At 40.4% G+C, this 19,225-nt stretch overlaps 1 protein-coding gene across 2 annotated transcripts; it reads right to left on the minus strand.

Moving 5' to 3' along the window:
• Nucleotides 1-16,134, minus strand: GRSF1 (G-rich RNA sequence binding factor 1). Of its 2 annotated transcripts, none has more exons than XM_045881047.3 (10): nt 15,671-16,134; nt 12,605-12,761; nt 10,943-11,098; nt 10,201-10,344; nt 9,405-9,540; nt 6,731-6,915; nt 4,645-4,766; nt 3,404-3,539; nt 2,971-3,046; nt 1-1,657 (listed from the first exon to the last, which is right to left on the minus strand). In XM_045881047.3, exons 1-9 carry the CDS (start codon nt 16,022-16,024, stop codon nt 2,997-2,999), a joined length of 1,440 nt encoding a protein of 479 aa, XP_045737003.1. In that variant the 5' UTR covers nt 16,025-16,134; the 3' UTR covers nt 1-1,657; nt 2,971-2,996. The 2 variants fall into 2 exon arrangements, with proteins under 2 accessions (XP_045737003.1, XP_045737004.1); XM_045881048.3 differs by lacking the exon at nt 15,671-16,134 and adding an exon at nt 15,380-15,519.
• Nucleotides 16,135-19,225: the final 3,091 nt, after the last annotated feature.

The raw sequence follows: 19,225 nt of genomic DNA on the forward strand, positions 1-19,225 counted from the left end.
AATTAAATACCTACTGCTAAACAGAAAAAAGACCATATTCTAATAGAGCACACAGCTACAGACGCCACTTCTGAGAGCTTGGTACACTCAGCCATCCGTGAAGACACATTTCTACTTAAGTACTAATACTGAATAGGTTAAGATGGTTAATGAAGTCATGTTTATATGGGATGATGAAAATACAAACGAAAATTGCCATTTCTTTTTAAACTATACCAGGATTTGACGTAACAAAAATATATTTGGTTGATACACACACTCCAAAATAAATAATCTTAGGTAATCTGCAGCCTGAAACGAGTCTTCATTTATTGACTACTTACAGTACAGTGATCTCGTATCTTAGCTGGTAATCAAAGGTGGTTATGGATTCAGTGAGAGAAGACGTCCTCTCTCTTCCAGATATCACCTCTCAGAAATCCGGGCTAATTCAATTTTAAGAACTAGACTTTTACCTCCTGGTAACTATGTGGCAGCCATCACCCTGAGAACAGGAACAAGGCAAAGAAAGTATACAGGACTTTGATTCTCCTACACAGGTGCACATAAAGTTAGTTTATTAAGGACACATTTCGAAGCCAGCCATTTTGATCCAGTATTTCAATAACAAGCGGTTTAATATTAAAGCAGAAGGTACTGTCACAATGTGACAGAAGTACAGCTTTATCCATAAACCCTTCACACAGTTATACATTAAATGCTATTTTTGTTTAAGCAAGGCACCCCTACTTGTTCTAAAATATGGGATGTGCTATCCCACTGAAAAAAGCAAATGAGGAGACAGTTTCTTTTTCCTCTCAGGAGCTGGTTTAAATTCAAGTGAAGCCATTAATGTCTTTACCAGTCAGGACTGTTCTGACATGTCACTTCACGGTTTTGAGACTAACAAACACCCTCAAGATTTACCCACAGTCAAAAAAAAGTTGGGGGGGGGGGTGAGTGTTCAGAGAACTTTTGAGACAAGAATTCTCTCCTTAAGGATACAGGCACCAAAGTCAAATGCCTTTAGCACAAGGCTTAGAAAGGCAAAACATTTCCAAAGACGTAAAACTGCCAAATTGTTGTCACTTAACTCACTAACCTGTGATACTTATTTTTTTTTTTTTTAATTTCTACTCCTACCTAAGTAATCTAATACACCTAAAATTATAACTACTTTGCCAAACCTTAATAATTCAAAGGTCTGAAGCCTTTCCTTGCTTTGGTGAGTATTTGGTTAAAATAAATCAGTATTTCATTCCAGAGAAGTTTTACATCAGAGCCTTAATTCATAGGCAAAAGGACAAAACCTCCAACAGACCATTTGTAAAATGGGAGAAAAGATTTTCAAGGACAGTGCTAAATAAAAAGATGTAGTCTTTTCATTGGGTAACACATCTCCTATGAAAACAAACTGTTTAATCGTATGTAATAAAAACCCCAGATTTTTAAATCAGATCTTGAACAGATTAAACGAAAATTTAAATTTGTGGTTTATTTCATAATTCCAAACTGAATCTTTCCTTTTCCTTTCTAAACAGTCCACTACGTAATTTGTCTTATAAGCAATTAACCCAAAACCCCCAAATCCTTTCTCTAGCAGTTGCTGCTACAAAACTGGAACTTTATATTCCATGTCCAAGAAAAGATGTGCAAATGAAATGCTTCTTGCTTCATCCTGAAAATAAAACGAAAAATGTTGCACATTTACTCAAAATGAAAAAGTAGTGCAAAATAAATAAATAAAAGAGAAAGTGTTACCATACCATACCCTTTCCCAGACCATTTAAAATTACAAATTTAATTTTTTTTTTTTTGAGGGGCCTGAACTCACAACTGTGAGATTGAGATCAAGAGTCAGACACTTACCCGAATAAGCCACCCAAGTGCCCCAATACTTTTTTTTTGATTTAGTGTAAATCCATTCAGTGACAAATCCATTAAGTTACAGTAAAGAAAATTAGTTAGGCATTAGTGTTTACAGCCTGCTATAAGGACAGATTTTCAGAGTTAAGCACAGAACATATTTTACACAGATTTTAGCTAATATTTAACATCACAAGATTGTGGGACTTTATATCCAAAATAGCCTGTGACAACTACAGTAAAGAAATGCCTCCTGTATTTCCAAGAAATCATTACAGTTAACTATCTCAAATGTACCACTACAAACAGAAAAATGATTATAATACATTAAAAGATTTTATGGGGAAATAAAAGATACCACATAACATTTAGTCAAAGGAGGGGCACCAACACATTTAGTAGATTTGTCACACATTAAGTTAACTCTATGAAATCGTGTACTTCCTAGGACAGACAACTATTTTCATAACACTTTTTTAGGAAAGAGACAGTGGTACATTAAGTGTAGATAATAATGATATTAATTTCAAATATATCATTTTAAACATTTTAATATCTTAGAACTGAAGAAATGTGTTTAAATTTTATAGGAAGAAAAGCTACTATAAGCACATTTTCAGTATATTATAATTTATAGCTATTAAAGGTAAAAAATTATTTTTAGGCACACAGCAGGATGAATATTGGGAATGATGCCAATAGATTCTATATGGGAAAAATACCCAAAACCACTATACAATCATAATGAATCCTATTTCCCAGGAGATTTTCATTCCTTATTTTGATGTTTCAGTTATCATGATTAGTCTGATCATTATTAAGGGGCTCCTGGGTGGCTCAGTTGGCTGAGCATCAACTCTTAATGTGGGCTCAAGTCATGATCTCAGGGTCCTGGGATCGAGCTCTGCATCAGGCCCTGTGCTCAGCATAGAGTCTGCTTCTCCCTCTCCTTCTGCTCCTTGCCCTGCGCACACACACACACCTCCTCTAAAAAGTAAATAAAATCTTAAAAAAAAAAAAAAAGAAAGAAAGAAAAGAATGGTCTCCACCATATTACAAATTAGTGAGTTAATACTTAATTTATCAATTGAAAATAATTCTCACAATTGTACCTCTTAAATTTACCTTATTATCTGGAGTCCCTGGAAGTCTTATTTTCCCTTTGGACATGAATTCAGGAACAATTCAATATATCTATGGTCTGAGAATGACAAAAAAAGATTCATTTTAAGAAGCTGAAAAGGGAGAAATAATACTATAGTCATTTTCTCATAGTTCAGACAGCAACTCAAACCCTTTGTCTATTACATTTCCTAATTAAAAACGAAAACAAAATTAAAAACAAGCAAAAAAAATCCTACCTCTGCATAGAAATATGCAAGACAATTAGCAAACAAATGTTTTTCATTACAATACAGCATTCTGTCCTTTTTATATTTAATTTTGTAGTATTAACACCGCAGAGTTTTCCCAAGGAAAAGGTCTAGGCAAACTCCAAAACAGAGAAAGGCAAAGACAGATGTCAAAACTGACAATGCAAACCATGGGCAGCACTTACGAACATGGGACCGATCCTTGAGCATAGCTGCAACAGCATCCTCATGGGTATCGAAGTGCACGTCAGCCTCTCCAGTGGCCTTCCCATTAGAACTGTATTCCATGGTGATTCTAACAGGCTTCAGCGGAGCAAAGAACTAAACAACAAACAAAAGAAGCTAAAAGGAATATAATGGTAGCAGGCCCGATTTCTAGGAGTCTAAGGTTCTGCATTTTTCTTTCAGACTCTGATTCATACACCCAAGAAATTTGTTTTTAGAGAATCTCTTTAAGCAACAAAGTAGTTACACATCTACCCTGTCGTCTGGCTTTTCTGATCCTGTTAGAACTCAAGGTTACATTTCAACTATATAATCACAGAAAAAAACTGTACAATACACAATACAGCAAGAGTGCTCAAACTTTCTTACGCTAGAAAGGACTGCTTCTATTACTCCTCTCACACACATCCTTCCCTGTTTCTAAAGAGTGTCCATCCTTCATTTCTTAATAAGTCATTTTTACATCAGCTATGTGCTTGCTCATCAGTTTTTACCAGCACTACATGAACAGAGCTACCACACTGAGTGGTTATCATTTCAAACCAAAGCAAAAGAATATAATGCTCCAATGAGACTGTGTGAACTTTGTCTGGTTAAAGATAGGATTCTTATCAGGCTTTTTGAAATAATGAAGACAACTTTGAGGACCCACTACTAACTGAAGATTCTAGGTTTGGATCTACCTTAAGTATATGTCCTCGAATTCATGAAGTCAGTATGACTATTGTTGTTTCCCTTTCTTTTCATACATTGTTATAAAAATATTTTTAAAATTCCTTTCTCAAAAATTAGGGAATCCCGATGAAGGCTACAAGCTTCTAAGTATTTAGGAGCACTGGGATTCGTTTAGTATATAACCACCCTGTGACAAATTCCCTGAGTCTCGGCTTCCTAAACTCAAAAATGAGTAGGCTGAACCAATTTAGAGAAAAACCAAACTTACTTTGAATACTAATGCTACATCATTATTTTGTATCTATAAAATCCTCTTATCATAATACATTTGACCTTAAAATATAATAAAGCCCACACTTCTCAGCTGAAGAAAACAAGCTTCCACAACCAAGGAGATGCCACCTTACTGTCCAAAAATAGTTCAGAAATAGGATATTTTCTTCTCTATCTTTCCCATGTTAATGTAAGTTCAGTTTTAGAATTTTTGTTCAAACCTATTGAGATTGGATATCTTACTGCCACACACGTTTATAATGTCTTGGGCATTAGCTTGGAAAGGCAATCCTCTCATGTGGACAAAATGTAGTGAAGATGTAGTTCCAAAATCAACAGCCTCTGGAAGCTTTTCTGACATCTCCTTAGGCAGTTCTGAGAAGTGGGACAGAAAGCACTGTCAGAAACATAAGAGCTTCAAGAGTTATTAACAGATTATAATTAGGTATGACCTTTCTGTCAAAACCCTCAATTCTTCCTGAACCAGTAAGGAAGAAGGGCTTTAATTTTCTTTTTTATTATGTTATGTTAATCACCATACTTTATTACATCATTAGTTTCTGATGTAGTGTTCCATGATTCATTATTTGCGTATAACATCCAGTGCTCCATGCAGAACGTGTCCCCTTTAATACCCATCACTAGGCTAACCCATCCTCCCACCTCCTTCCCCTCTAGAACCCTGTTTGTTTCTCAGAGTCCATAGTCTCTCATGATTCGTCTCCCTCTCCGATTTCCCCCCCTTCCTTTTACCCTTCCTACTATCTTCTTCTTTTTTTTTAACATATAATGTATTACTTGTTTCAGAGGTACAGGTCTGTGATTCAACAGTCTTAAACAATACACAACGCTCACCATAGCACATGCCCTCCCCAATGTCTATCACCCAGTCACCCCATCCCTCCGACCCTCCACCACTCCAGCAACCCTCAGTTTGTTTCCTGAGATTAAGAATTCCTCATATCAGTGAGGTCATATGATACATGTCTTTCTCTGATTGACTTATTTTGCTTAGCATAGTACCCTCTAGTTCCAACCACGTCATTACAAATGGCAAGATTTCATTCCTTTTGATGGCTGCATAATATTCCACCGTGTGTGTGTGTGTGTGTGTGTGTGTGTGTGTGTGTGTACCACATCTTCTTTATCCATTCATCTGTCGATGGACATCTTGGCTCTATCCACAGTTTGGCTATTGTGGACACTGCTGCTATAAACATCGGGGTGCACGTACCCAAGAAGGGCTTTAATTTTAAAAGCAAAAATGTTCTGACATTTCTGCCACCTAACAAATATCACCTGAACACCCATGAGGATTTAGCGTAAAGATTTCGTACCTCAAACCGCTACCAGATTACAAAAAAAAAAAAAAAAAAACAGGTATTTATATAAGAATAGAGAGAAGGATGGGGCGCGTGTGTGGCTCAGTCAGTTGAGTCTGCCTTCGGCTCAGGTCATGATCCCGGGGTCCTGGGATCGAGCCCCACATCGGGCTCTGTGCTTGGTGGGAAGCCTGCTTCTCTCTCTCCCACTCCCCCTGCTTGTGTTCCCTCTCTTGCTATGTCTCTCTCTGTCAAATAAATAAATAAAATCTTTAAAAAAAAAATAAAAAAGAATAGTGAGAGGGAAAAATGATTATGAGTGGAAATAAAAGAAACTCTCTGGGTTACAGGCACTGAAAAAAAAAAGAAATATGGTAATGGGATAATCCCATGGCGTGAGTTTAAAGATTTATTTATTTGAGAGAGCAAGAGAGCGAGAGATGGTGGGGAGGGGCAGAGGGAGAGAATCCTGAAGGAGACTCCCTGCTGAGCTCAGAGCCCAACCCAGGGCTCAATCCCAGGACCCCCAGGTCACGACCTGAGCAGAAATCAAGAGTCTGCCACTCAACCAACTGAGCCACCCAGGCACCCCACCATGGCATGAGTTTAAAAAGGAATTATCACACTTCAAAGATTCCACATGTTACTTTGGGTTAGGAATCAGAGGAATAATTAAATACAGAGGCAAACAAAACTTCTTTAGTCAACATTCGAGCCCTCTACATCTTTTCTCACCTTAGTTTAAATGATGACATTTTATGTTGTTTTATTATATTTGTGCCACCCAGCTTTTTATATAAAATCCACAAGAATGATTATATAAAAACTTAACAAAATAATTAAGCCCTTCTGCACATATTCAAAGTACATACTACACTCAAAGACAGATAAATCTTCCAACTCAATTCCCTGGTCCTATAATCTAATAATCCCATACAACATGGTCATAAAAAATATTTTAAATATCAAAACATACAAAATAGATCCAATAAGTCTCAATAAGATGCAGGTCCTTACCTATTTCCTTCTCACTTTCAAAAGCTGTCATGGGTCGAATATCCTCATTTACTTCGTGTTCTTCAAAGACCATTTCTGGCTCAGTTATATACTTAGCAGTAGGAGAAGATGCCATTTTCTTTCCCTTATGAGAACCAACATGTGTTCGGACTTCATTCCTTCTGCTTGGAAATATCTCTATATACCTATATCAAAACAATGCAAAGTCACTTTACACTGAAGTCATTTAAAATAAAACATGCATATATATTTCCAACAGCTTATGAAACACGAGTGTCCAAAGATAACAGATGAGGGACAAGGTAAGACTAGATACAAATATTAGTCCATGAAAAGTATTCTCAACAGTACATGTCACTGATTTAATCTCCCCCACACCCCTGCCCAAGATAACAGCTTTCTTCATATACATTTTAACAGTATTTACTTACTTCGTGAGAACAACTATGCCAAGATTAATTGTGTGTATGAAAATATCTGGTAAGAAGGGTTTTTTTGGTTTTTTTTTTAACAGTTGGTTAACAGTCTCTTAAAGCCTTACAAGTCAATTCTGTGAAAAAAAAATTTTTTTTTTTTAAGATTTTTATTTATTTATTTGACAGAGAAAGACACAGCAAGAGAGGGAACACAAACGGGGAGTGGGAGAGGGAGAAGCAGACTCCCTGCCAAGCAGGGAGCCCGATGTGGGACTCGATCCCGGGACTCCAGGATCATGACCTGAGCCGAAGGCAGTCGCCCAACCAACTGAGCCACCCAGACGCCCAATTCTGTGAAAATTAATGATATCTGTGTAAGATATTAAAAGTCAGAGTATATGAGGAGCTAAAAACCCCCAGAACTTCAATAAGACGCCAATGAGAATTCATGAACTAAATGTCAAATCTGATTTGCTACCTGCTTGGCAGTGGGATTATCTATTAAATCCAAGCTTCTGAAACCAGTTTCTTTTTTTCTCAATACTGCTTTTCCAATTAGGTTATTAAGCCTGAATTGCAAAAATCATTTGTATTTATAGATCTATAAAGATAGGCACCACTTCTTAATTTACTGAAGAGATTTATAGACTGCCATAATGTTCCCACATAAAAACATAGCACTGAGGGGCGCCTGGGTGGCTCAGTCATTAAGCGTCTGCCTTCGGCTCAGGTCATGATCCCAGGGTCCTGGGACCGAGCCCCGCATCGGGCTCCCTGCTCCCCGGGAAGCCTGCTTCTCCCTCCTCCACTCCCCCTGCTTGTGTTCCCTCTCTTGCTGTGTCTCTGTCAAATAAATAAATAAAATCTTTACCAAAAAAAATAGCACTGGTTTGTTCTAAGACATATTATAAGAAAATGTGAAGAGTACTAAAAAAAAAAGGGAGAAGAGGGTGCTTTGCAAAACCATTTTTATTTTTAAAAAATTTAACAAAGACCTCTAAATCAATTCTATACACAGATCCTAAAATACATAGCTTTAAAATAGCTTTTCATTTTTTTAAAACTTCAAAGGAGCCAAGTAAAACAGCCAGAAAGCAGCAAAACAGCAATCTAAAATCTGACACTTTTGAGTACTCCTCCAAATTTGACACAAATGAACCCATCCAACACTACATGCATCCAATGTGATGTGATATGCAGTATAAAACAATACCTATAGTGTATCTGTATCAAAATGTTAGCCTGATTCAATTCAAGACTTTAGCTTGAACTTCCAGTTTTCAGAAAATAACAGATACAAAGGAACAAAGCGACACCATGAAGAAGCAATAAGATCAACATAAAACATGAGACATTGTACAGGGTGATTGACTCAACTTCCTCAAAAGTTAATTGCATTTAAAAAGGGGAAGGGAATAAAAACATAAAGGAGAAGGAGACTTACTCTAGTTTAAGAGAACTGTAGATATTAACTATCAAATGCCATGTGTGGACCATATCTAGATTCTGGTACCAAAGGAAAAAAAAAAAAAAAAATAACAACTCTGAGTGGTGCCTGGGTGGCTCAGTGAGTTGATCATCTGCCTTTGGCCCAGGTCACGGTCCCAGGATCCTGGGATTAAGCCCCTCATTGGGCTCCTTGCTCGCAGGGAACCTACTTCTCCTTCTCCTCTCAGCTCAGTGCTCTCTCTTGCTATCTCTCAAAAAAAACAAAACAAAAAAAACTGTGAAAAGACAATTTTGGTATAATTGGGAAAGTGTGACTATGGACAGGCATTAGACAATAAATTACCACCAATTTTGTTAGACGTGATATTAGGACCACATGAGAAAATGTTTTTTAGGGGTGCCTGGGTGGCTCAGTCGTTAAGCGGCTGCCTTCAGCTCAGGTCATGATCCCACGGTCCTGGGATCGAGCCCCGAGTCGGGCTCCCTGCTCGGCAGAGAGCCTTCTTCTCCCTCTCCCTCTGCCTGCTGCTCTGCCTACTTGTGCTCTCTATCTCTCTGTCAAATAAATAAAAACCTTAAAAAACATTTTTTTTAATAAAAAAAATGTTTTTTAAAGATGCATACTGAAAAAACAGATGAAGCAAATATAACAAATGTTAATAATTTGTTAATTCTAAGTGATGGGCATTTGACAGGTCATCATATTATTCTACTTTTCTGTAGATAATTTTTACAGTTCTACTACAGTGCATTCATCAAAATGACCCAACATATAATACTTGAGCATTATTAGAATCTGCTTCACTCACCGGTTACCAATTTCTTCCCTATGTTTCAATAGAGCTTGGTTGGCCATTTCTGGTTCTTCAAACTGCACATAGGCTTCTCCTGTTTTTCTTCTCCCTCTGTAGTCCATGACAAAAGTGATGTCTACTATATTCAGTCCTAGGACACAAAATTATTACAAATTAGTGCTGCTAACAGGAGCCTTTTTTATCCTTAGGATTAATACATTTGTTCACATACTAGTAACTTTTTTTATTTTATTAGTAAAATGTTAGGCCTGTTTTGCTAGTCTCTAAGCTGGATACATGCCTAAAGGGGAGGAAAATCATTATGTGGCAAAGCTAATAACACCTACAACATCTGTATTTCCAGAATACTTAGGATTCATGCAGTCCATCTAAAACACACAATCTTTGTGTGTGTGCCATTAATTATGTTAATAGGGGAAACAGGAATTTAGACTAACATCACTACTAATGTTAAATTTTTTACAGCTAAGAATTAGACAATAATGCTTTTAAATGATATAAATTGTTACTGTCTTAAACAAATATGGCCACTCTTGCAAAAGGTTATCTTCCTCAAAAGTAAAATAAACCTGCATGAAATAATTCTGAAATGTGACATCCTCCAAAGGTTAGCATAATAAGTCAAAACACTTATATAATCTATAAACATTCGTAACACAAGTGAAGAGTTCTCCCCTAAAGAACCTAATACAACTGCATGCAGTTACCTAGGAAAAGGTTCATTTAAGATATAAAAGGAAACAATAAGGAAAAAAAATGAAGCCCCAAACATGATATAACTGAAAAGCACCTGCAAAGAAGTCTACGATGTCTTTCTCATTGCAACTATAAGGAAGTCCTCTCAAACGAACCACGCCATCATTTACCACGGGTGAAGATTTGACCTGCAGGCTCTTCATTAAGGCATCCACATCTTCATTGTTTATCTCATACACTGCAAAGAAAGAGCACAGAAAGCACGCAAATTTACAAAGCAAAGGAAGAAGACATTAAAAAAAAAATAGTGGGTTATCCAAGAAGGTAAAAATCAGTATTTTTAATCTTTATGTACTTCTCTGGAGAAAATAACAAATGACATTGACTGAATATTTACTGTGTGCCACCTATTTAAACAACTTGTGAGCTAAACCTGGTCAACATCCTCATTTTATAGATAAGAAACTGAGATTATCTCTCTGTTTCATTTTCATACCCTATAAAAGGGTGTATTCATAATATCTATCTCCTTCATTATTACTAAGGCCCAAATGAAACCGCCTTAGAAAGTACAGGCTAGGGCGCCTGGGTGGCTCAGTCGGTTAAGCGACTGCCTTTGGCTCAGGTCATGATCCCAGGGTCCTAGGATCGAGTCCCACATCGGGCTCCCTGCTCTGCAGGGAGCCTGCTTCTCCCTCTCCCACTCCCCTTGCTTGTGTTCCCTCTCTCGCTGTGTCTGTCAAATAAATAAATAAAATCTTAAAAAAAAAAAAAAGAAAGAAAGAAAGTACAGGCTAAGGTACTGATCACAAAAGCCAGGACATGACTTCACGTACCTTCCACATATCGTTGTCCCATGTACATGCGATGCTTTTCTAAGGCTTTTTGCACATCCTGCTCTGACTCCATTTCAATTAAGGCATCACCCCTTCGTTTCCCATCTCTGTTTAAGAGGAAGTGTATTCCATTCTCACCATTGCGGATTCTGCAGTCTGAAAGTATGGGAGTAAAATCAAAACCAGAAATCAAACTTTTAGCTCAATTATACAAGTCGCTAGAATGCAATCTTCCAATTCCAACAACAAAACAAAGCATGAACCAAAATGTCTATCATATTCTTTATAGAAACCCCCATCACTGAAGGCATCCAAATGCTAATGAGATGGTAGTCTATAAAATGTTCCACTTTCTTGAGAGAGAGCAAACCTTAGTACATAAGCTTATGATCTCCTGATCATTAAAAGAGCAAACAAGCTCAACATAAAATATATCATGTCCTTCCCAATGCTTCTACAATCAGTTTCAAATCCAAAGTTTAAAATATGCTTAAGTTTATACAGAAGTGTCTTATTTTCTCATAATCATAACTACAGGAACTTTAAAATAAATCCTGTAAGAATAATTTTGTTACCATAATTGAACTTTGCCCCCTCTTCGTTACCAAGATCCCCATACTGCATACGTATAATGGCAGCAGAGTTGAAGAGGTAAGTGGCTTCATAAAATACTTGACACACATAATGCTATGCACATCAAGGTACTCAATATATTATTACATCATTTTATAACATTTAAGATGGCATCCTCTAAAAAGCCTTTTTTGGGGGGGCACCTTGGTGGCTCAGTCGGTTAAGCATCTGACTTCAGCTCAGGTCTTGATCTCGGGGTCCTGGGATTGAGCCCAGTGGCAGAGCTCTGTGCTCAGCAGGGAGTCTGCTTGTCCCTCTGCCCCTCCCCTGGCTACTGCTGGCTCACTCTGCTCTCTCTCAAATAAATGAATAAAATCTTTTTAAAAAATAAATAGGGCGCCTGGGTGGCTCAGTTGGCCTTCAGCTCAGGTCATGATACCAGGGTCCTAGAAGCGAGCCCCATGTCGGGCTCCCTGCTCAGCAGGAAGCCTGCTTCTCCCTCTCCCATTGCCCCTACTTGTGTTCCTGCTCTTGCTGTGTCTCTGTCAAATAAATAAAAATCTTTTTAAAAAAATTTTTAATAAATAAATAAAGCCTTTTTTTTTTTTTTTAAAGATTTTATTTATTTATTTGAGAGAATGCGCAAGCTGGGGAAAGCAGAGGGAGAGATCCTCAGGCAGACTCCCCACTGAGCACGGAGTCAGACTCAGGGCTCAATCCCAGGATTGAGATCATGAGCTGAAATCATGACCTGAGCTGAAATCAAGTCGAACGCTTAACCGACTGAGTTACGCAGGCGTCCCCTTTCTAAAAGCTTTTTAAGAGGAAAATTAAAAATCACAGTCAGATACAGAACTTAAAAACTATTCACAGATATGTAAACATTCCAAAAATGTCATTAAGGAAATTATATCACTTAACACTTAGCAATCTTGCATTCTAAATGTATGTATTACATAAAGAGCTATGCTTAACTGGTTTTGTTTTTTGGTAAGTACATACCAAAACCAGAAAACTGGTTTTTACCATGTTGTGAGACTACCTTGTACTCAAACAAAATTACATATTTCAAACATACATAAAATATACCTGAGAAAAAGTTAACCACATCTTCTATAGTGCATGACCACGGCAATCCTTGAGCTCGAATGAGATAAACATCATCCACTTCCTCTCCTAGCTTGGATGAAGCCAATTCATACTCAGGGAGAGGTGGAAGGTCTTCCAGGTAGGTAGTTTTGGACTCCTTCCAAGAGAAATGAAGAAATGTAAAAATACTTCTTTGACAACCTTACTTAGAAAATGTTTATTTCTGCAAACCAATGATCTGGATGTTATTCTTAGGAGACAGTTACTATTTCAGAGGCAAGAAATAAACTTCACAAATCTAACTCATCCTTTTTTGGCTTAAATTGTACATTTGAAAGCAACAAGCAGGCATATCCCAATGATTAGGCAGGACATAAATTTTATTCAGGGCTTGTTTTTAAATTCATCGGTCCCAAATTACACCTAATAATAATGTTTTAGTTAAGGCAAGACAAGAGGGTCCCTTCAACTGGACAAATATGAGTGCCTCCTACTCATTGTGTGCCTTATTAGCCTCTCATCTCAAAGAGCTTACCATCTTAGACTAAGACAAGCACTACAAAACAGGATGCTTTATGTGCTACAATTAAGACACAAGGTTATTACAGAAATTCAAAACAGAACACTAACAGAAGAATCAAGACATAATATAAGAGGGGCCTCAAAGGAAGCATAGAATTTTGACAGCAATACACAAAAGATTGGGCATTCCAGTTTGAGAGCTGAGGGGAAGAAGCAGTATGAAAAAAAGCCCATTTGCAAAACAGCAATAATCCCATTTGGCTAAACTGCAGGGTACAATTAGGAGCCAAAGAAGATGAGCTGGCAAAAGGAACTTGGTACCATACAACAGAGGGACTTGAGTGTCAAGCTCAATGTGTGTCCCCTTCACCCAGCAGGCAAAAGAGAAATAATAAAAGACACTTTGGAGTGGGTAAAATAACAAGAGAGCAGGGTGCTTGGAAAGAGTAACCTGTCAACTGTAAGTCAGACCAACTGAGTAAGGTAAAGATTGTAAAAGGTGACAGAGCCTGAGACATACCGAAAGAACTCTATTTTACAAGACTAAGCAAAAACTGGAATTTAACAAGATTCCATTAAGCACTACAACCATAACCAGGAATGACAACTGAAGTTTTAAGACTTGCACTCTACTGGGCTAAAGAAAAAGATTCTTTTGTACCATGCCACCGTTTATGTTAAGACTTAAGTCTACCTAAAAGGAATCAATGATAAACGTAAACCTCGGGCGCCTGGGTGGCTCAGTTGGTTAAGCGACTGCCTTCGGCTCAGGTCATGATCCTGGAGTCCCGGGATCGAGTCCCGCATTGGGCTCCCTGCTCAGCAGGGGGTCTGCTTCTCCCTCTGCCCTCTTCCCTCTCGTGCTCTGTCTCTCATTCTCTCTCTCAAATAAATAAATAAAATCTTTAAAAAAAAAAAAAAAGATAAACGGAAACCTCTAGCAGATGTCTTTGACATACTTCATAAAAATGCAACAAGCACTACAATTACCAATGTGGAAACACAACTCAGGCTTTAAGTCAAGTGACTTGCAATCTATCGTGCTACGGAGATACTTTACTCCTTTGTACGTTCCCATCATTTTCATGAAGACGTAGGTAAAATTTTAAGAAGTCAATGATAAATGTAAGCACAGCGTGTAACACTAGTAGAGGCTCAACAGATATCATTACAGTCAATTTCACAGAAAAAAAAAATCAAGAGAGTAGCTAGCTCGCAAAGGCTTACTAGAGATAGTTCGTGTTTTTTAAATAAAGGTAACAGTCTGGGCGCCTGGGTGGCTCAGTCGTTAAGCGACTGCCTTCAGCTCAGGTCATGATCCCAGGGTCCTGGGATCGAGTCCCGCATCGGGCTCCCTGCTCCGCGGGAAGCCTGCTTCTCCCTCCTCCACTCCCCCTGCTTGTGTTCCCTCTCTCGCTGTGTCTCTCTCTGTCAAATAAATAAATAAAATCTTAAAAATAAAAAAATAAAAAATAAAGGTAACAGTCCCCATTTTCCCAGAATTCCACACGCACCACAAGCTTTTACCGAAAAGGGCAGCACAAAGTATTGGGCCAGGATTCAAATCAATTAGCTCAGCCACTGGCAGAGAGAAGCCATGCTGATTAGCCTCCCAGTTTCCCTAAGTTCAAGGAGAAGCACAAATTGAATTAAGATAAATATGATCCAAGATATCAAGAGCTGGGTTGTCGAAACGTGAGCTGATATTTCCCAGATACCACGGAACAAGCAGAAAAGAAACCTTCCTACAAGGCACAAAATATTTGCAATCTGAGTTCTTAAAGGACACAGTGACTTTAAAAAAGAAAACACTGTAGACTCACTCCTGGGTCCCCAAGTCGTGGCCTTACCTCTAGGCGTCCCCTCTTCTAGCCACCCCCCCACCCCGAAATCAGTCTCCACGCTGTCCTCCCCGTCGGCGGCGACCCATGGTCCTAAAGGTCCTTCTGCTAAAGGAGGTGGCAGTGCAGAGGTGACCTTCAGTAAATGGGGCAGCCCGCCTTTCCCCAGGGGCACGGGAGAGTAGGGAGCGCTGGCGACGAGCTTCCTTCCCCACCGACCCAGCCCACGTAACTCTGTGCGTGAACCTTCCCATCAGCAGGCTGCGAGGCGCGCCAGGGCCGCCTAGGCCTAGAGCTCTGGCTGCACGGAAACTCCCAACCCTCCGCGGGTCTGGCCTCCCAACTTCTCAACCAGCGGGCGGAGAGCGACAGGGATGCGGGGTTGGGGCGTCAACAGCCTCACAAAACCTACCATGGGCCGGCGGGGAACAAGGCCTCAACATTCACCCCTAGCCACACTTACACTGCCCAACCGACCAGAGACTCGAGAGAACAAAACAAGGAGAAAACCCGAGGCCTGGGAGAGCGTCCCTTGTTCTGGGGCCCAATAGGAGGACTGGGAGGGCGGGGGGGGGGGGGGGTGCGGCGCGTGCCGCGGATCCTCGGGCGTGCACGCGAGGCGCACGCGGAGGGGCGCGGGCACGCGCGCGGGCGCGCGACCGGGGAAGGGTCCTGCGCGCGGCCCCTCGCGGCGCCCACGTACCTGGCTGTAGCTCCGCGCCGGGCCCGCGGCCGCCGCCAGCGACTGCGGTAGCAGAGGGGCACGCAGGGCCGGGTAAGAAGCCGCGGCCGCAGCGGCGGCGGAGGCGGCCGCGGGGGGAGGCCCCGCCAGCCTCCCGGCGGACGCAGGCCCGGACTGGAGGCCCCGCGTGTTAGAGGCGGCGGCCGCAGCGGCCCCGAGCAGCAGCAGCAGGCGGCGACGGCCCGAGACGCCCGAAGGGAAGGAGCCGGCGGCCGAGTAGAAAGGCAGGCAGGCGGCGCCGGTGCGCCGGCAGCTGCTGCAGTTGCAGCCGCAGCCCCGGAGCAGCGCCCCGAGCACCCAGCGCGTCCCGGCCATGGACTCCGGAGGCGGCGCGGGGCCTGGAGGCGGCTGCGGCTGCAGCGCGAGCGGAGGGGGAGTGGAATCCAGGGCCGGGGAGGGGGCGCCAGGCACATGCGCCGCGAGCACCCGGGGCAGCAGCGAGTCGAGAGGAGGCGGAGGAGAGCGCGCTGCTCCGCCCGGTCTCCGCCCTCGGGGCGGGGCTGCTGGCAGGCCGGGAGGGGCCGCGGGGGCCCGGGTACTACCACCCCGCCGTTCTTTCCCGGGTTGGAAACTGAGGCCCGAGGAGGGCGAAGCGAAGCCTGTTGCTCTGGGGAGGGCCGAGACAAGGAATGCCGGTTTAGCGACGCCCCGCACTGTCACCGCGAAACGCGTGCCGTGAGGGGCAAAAGGGCCGTTTCTGGAAAGAATTGTACTCTGGTTATAAAGAGATTGGGATAATGTCGGAGGAGGTTTAGTACCCCCAAGACTTGCCATCTGTGTGGAAGGCCAACTTCCTTTGTTTTAAAATGAAATATAGAGCTACTTACATGCTGATAATGTATATAGCAAAAATAAAATCTCCTCTAATAAGTTAGTGTATTCACAAGTGGACAGGCAGAAGTTTGCAAAAGGACTGGTTGGTTGTACGGTTTTCCTCCTCCTGTGACCAGGACCCGTCTCAGATTAATAGGCAAAAGGGAGTACTGAGAGTTACAAAATAGAAACATCTGAAAAATTTAAAACTTTTTATTCAGGAGAATCTCAAAGTACAATGAACTTCTAGAATTTCAGAAATTATTTTTTCTTTTTTCAATCTTGTTGTATCTGTCACCACCACCACCCCGTAAACATTTTTTCCTTTGCTGGAATATTTTAAAGCAGTCCCCAAAGATCATGTCAGACACCCTTTCAGTATCATCTTAAAGTGATCAGGACTTAAAAAAAAGAAGAAGAAACACGATGACTCTTGGATTAGCTGTTTTGAAGTATTCAAGAAAATTGTGTTTAAAATTTGAGTTGTTTACTCTGGCCTACTTTTAGGAAAAGGAAAGCTCATTATTTCCCAGAAAACTCTTTCCCCACCAAACCAAAGAACAGGAAAAAATCTGATTGGCTTGGCTCTATGGATTTGGAGTATCAAAGACGGGGCTTCCTCATCTGCAAGATTTAGGAATCCTAGAGATTTTTTTTTCTTACATCTCCCTTTCAAGCAGGAAAATGGGTTAGTCTGTCATAACAGATTATCACTGTAAATCATATCCGTGAACATGTTAGGGATTCTGCCTGTATTTACTCTTGCCTTCATTTTCTTAATAGCTGAAGCCATCATCCCATAATATGCAAATCTGAATGGATTAGCAACCTAATACATAGAATGAAATCTTGCAGATTATAATCAGGAGTAACACCAAAGTATTAAAATAGAAAGTCTCAATTTTTACTTAGAGGAAGTTGGGAGAATATAAGGGAGAAAAGAAACTAATTTTGAACAATTACTCAGTTATCTAACAAACATTTATTAAGTGCTTTTTGTGTTCCAGGCATGATGCTATGCCCTGTGCAGTCAGGGGTATAATAATAGGCTTACAGACCAAAAATCAAAGTGATATTTAGATTTATATATGTCTAGATTACAGAAAGAGAATAACAAGCTTTTTAAATTGAAACTTACGACTTACAGAACACCAGTTTTAAAAGTTGTATTAATTATTATTTTAACCCAAATAAGTATAGCCCTCTTTAGTGCTAGTTAAACTTTTATTATGGAAATGAAAAGACTCTTGGACAGGGGCGCCTGGGTGGCTCAGTTGGTTAAGTGACTGCCTTCGGCTCAGGTCATGATCCTGGAGTCCCGGGATCGAGTCCCGCATCGGACTCCCTGCTCGGCAGGGAGTCTGCTTCTCCCTCTGACCCTCCTCCCTCTCATGCTCTCTGTATCTCATTCTCTCAGTCTCAAATAAATAAATAAAATCTTTAAAAAAAAAAAAAAGACTCTTGGACAAAAAATTTACATTAAGAGACTGTTGAGGGTGGGGACAATGGAGGTGAAGAGGGAAGATTGAGATTTTAGGAAGTAAGATCAACAGGATTTGATGCTAGATTAGAGAGGGGGATAGTGTTTTCTGTGTAATTGTGTTATTATTTGGAGTTGGGAGAGGTGGGTGGGGACAACTTTTCATCCCTGGGCAAGTTTAGAAATCAATGTAGAGATATTGGAAGCAAATCAACCCCATTTCTGTTAAGCCAGAGAACACTCCTAGAAATACTCGTTTGAGAATTGTCAGTATAAATGAAGCTTCTGGTTTGGATGAGATTGCCAAGACCAAGTTAGAGTGTGAAGGCCTAGAAACAAGTGAGGTACTACCACAGTGAATGCCCTGTAGAGGAAAATGAACTTGCAAGGAGAGAAGGAGCAGCAAGAGAGTTAAGAGCAAATTAAGGAAAGCCAGCAGAGTGTTTCTCTGGAAGTAAGCAGGGAGCATCTAATAGTGTCAAGTCAAGTTACTAAGATCATTACTTACTTGTCAAGTGAGATGAGAACAAGAAAAAGTGTCTTGGATTTAGTGATATGGGAAGCCTTCAGTCATCTTGTCTACAGTTGTTTGGGGGCAGTGATAGCAGAGGCCAGAATAAAGCAGGGGTGAGGAAATGGAGATTGAAGTGCAAAATAAGATTGATTTTGTAGGTGAGAAAGGCATAAGGCAGTAAAGGAAGTATAGGTCAAAAGTGGGTTTTGTTTTTCTTGTTTGAATTAAATTGGGTTAGATTAGAGCATGTTGAAATGATATTGGGAAAGGATTCAATTGCTAAGGATTTAATTGAGTAATCAGGAGAAAATAGGCATAGTTGATATGTGGGTTCCTAGAAGGGTGGAAGAGGTTAGGCATCAAAGCTCAGGTGCAGAGATTACCATTATATGGGAGAGAGTGCTGCAGTTTCTCTAATTAATCATAAAGCATATTGTCCTTCCGGTACGGTCATTAGCACTTACTACAGTACGATATACAGAGTAGCACTAACAAAAGTGTTAACCTACTTCTCTGACGACAATTTATGAGGTAGAGCTAGTCTAAATTGGTGGAAAGAAACACTCCAGATTTGGGAGAGTAAGGAGAAGGACTGAGAAAAACAATCACCTCCCATTGCTAGGAAAGAATTTTCAAAAAGAAGTCCTCTTAGCTCTAAAGAGCACATTATTGTTAGCTGGGAAAAGACCTGGAAGGGAATGATTGTTCT

This window comes from Mirounga angustirostris, unplaced genomic scaffold (assembly GCF_029215605.1).
Source record: "Mirounga angustirostris isolate CCGP_5_RB_7025 unplaced genomic scaffold, mMirAng1.0.hap1 SCAF_2, whole genome shotgun sequence".
NCBI classification, from domain to species: Eukaryota; Metazoa; Chordata; class Mammalia; order Carnivora; family Phocidae; genus Mirounga; species Mirounga angustirostris.

Bases quoted from the DNA above. Each gene is read 5' to 3' on its own strand.
- GRSF1 (XM_045881047.3), bottom strand. From the start codon at position 16,024: ATGGCCGGGACGCGCTGGGTGCTCGGGGCGCTGCTCCGGGGCTGCGGC. The intron at 9,541-10,200 runs GTGCTTTTCAGT...TTTGTGTCCTAG, and splicing joins CATCGTAGACTTCTTTGCAG to GACTGAATATAGTAGACATC. The intron at 4,767-6,730 runs GTAAGGACCTGC...CCCACTTCTCAG, and splicing joins TGAAAGTGAGAAGGAAATAG to AACTGCCTAAGGAGATGTCA.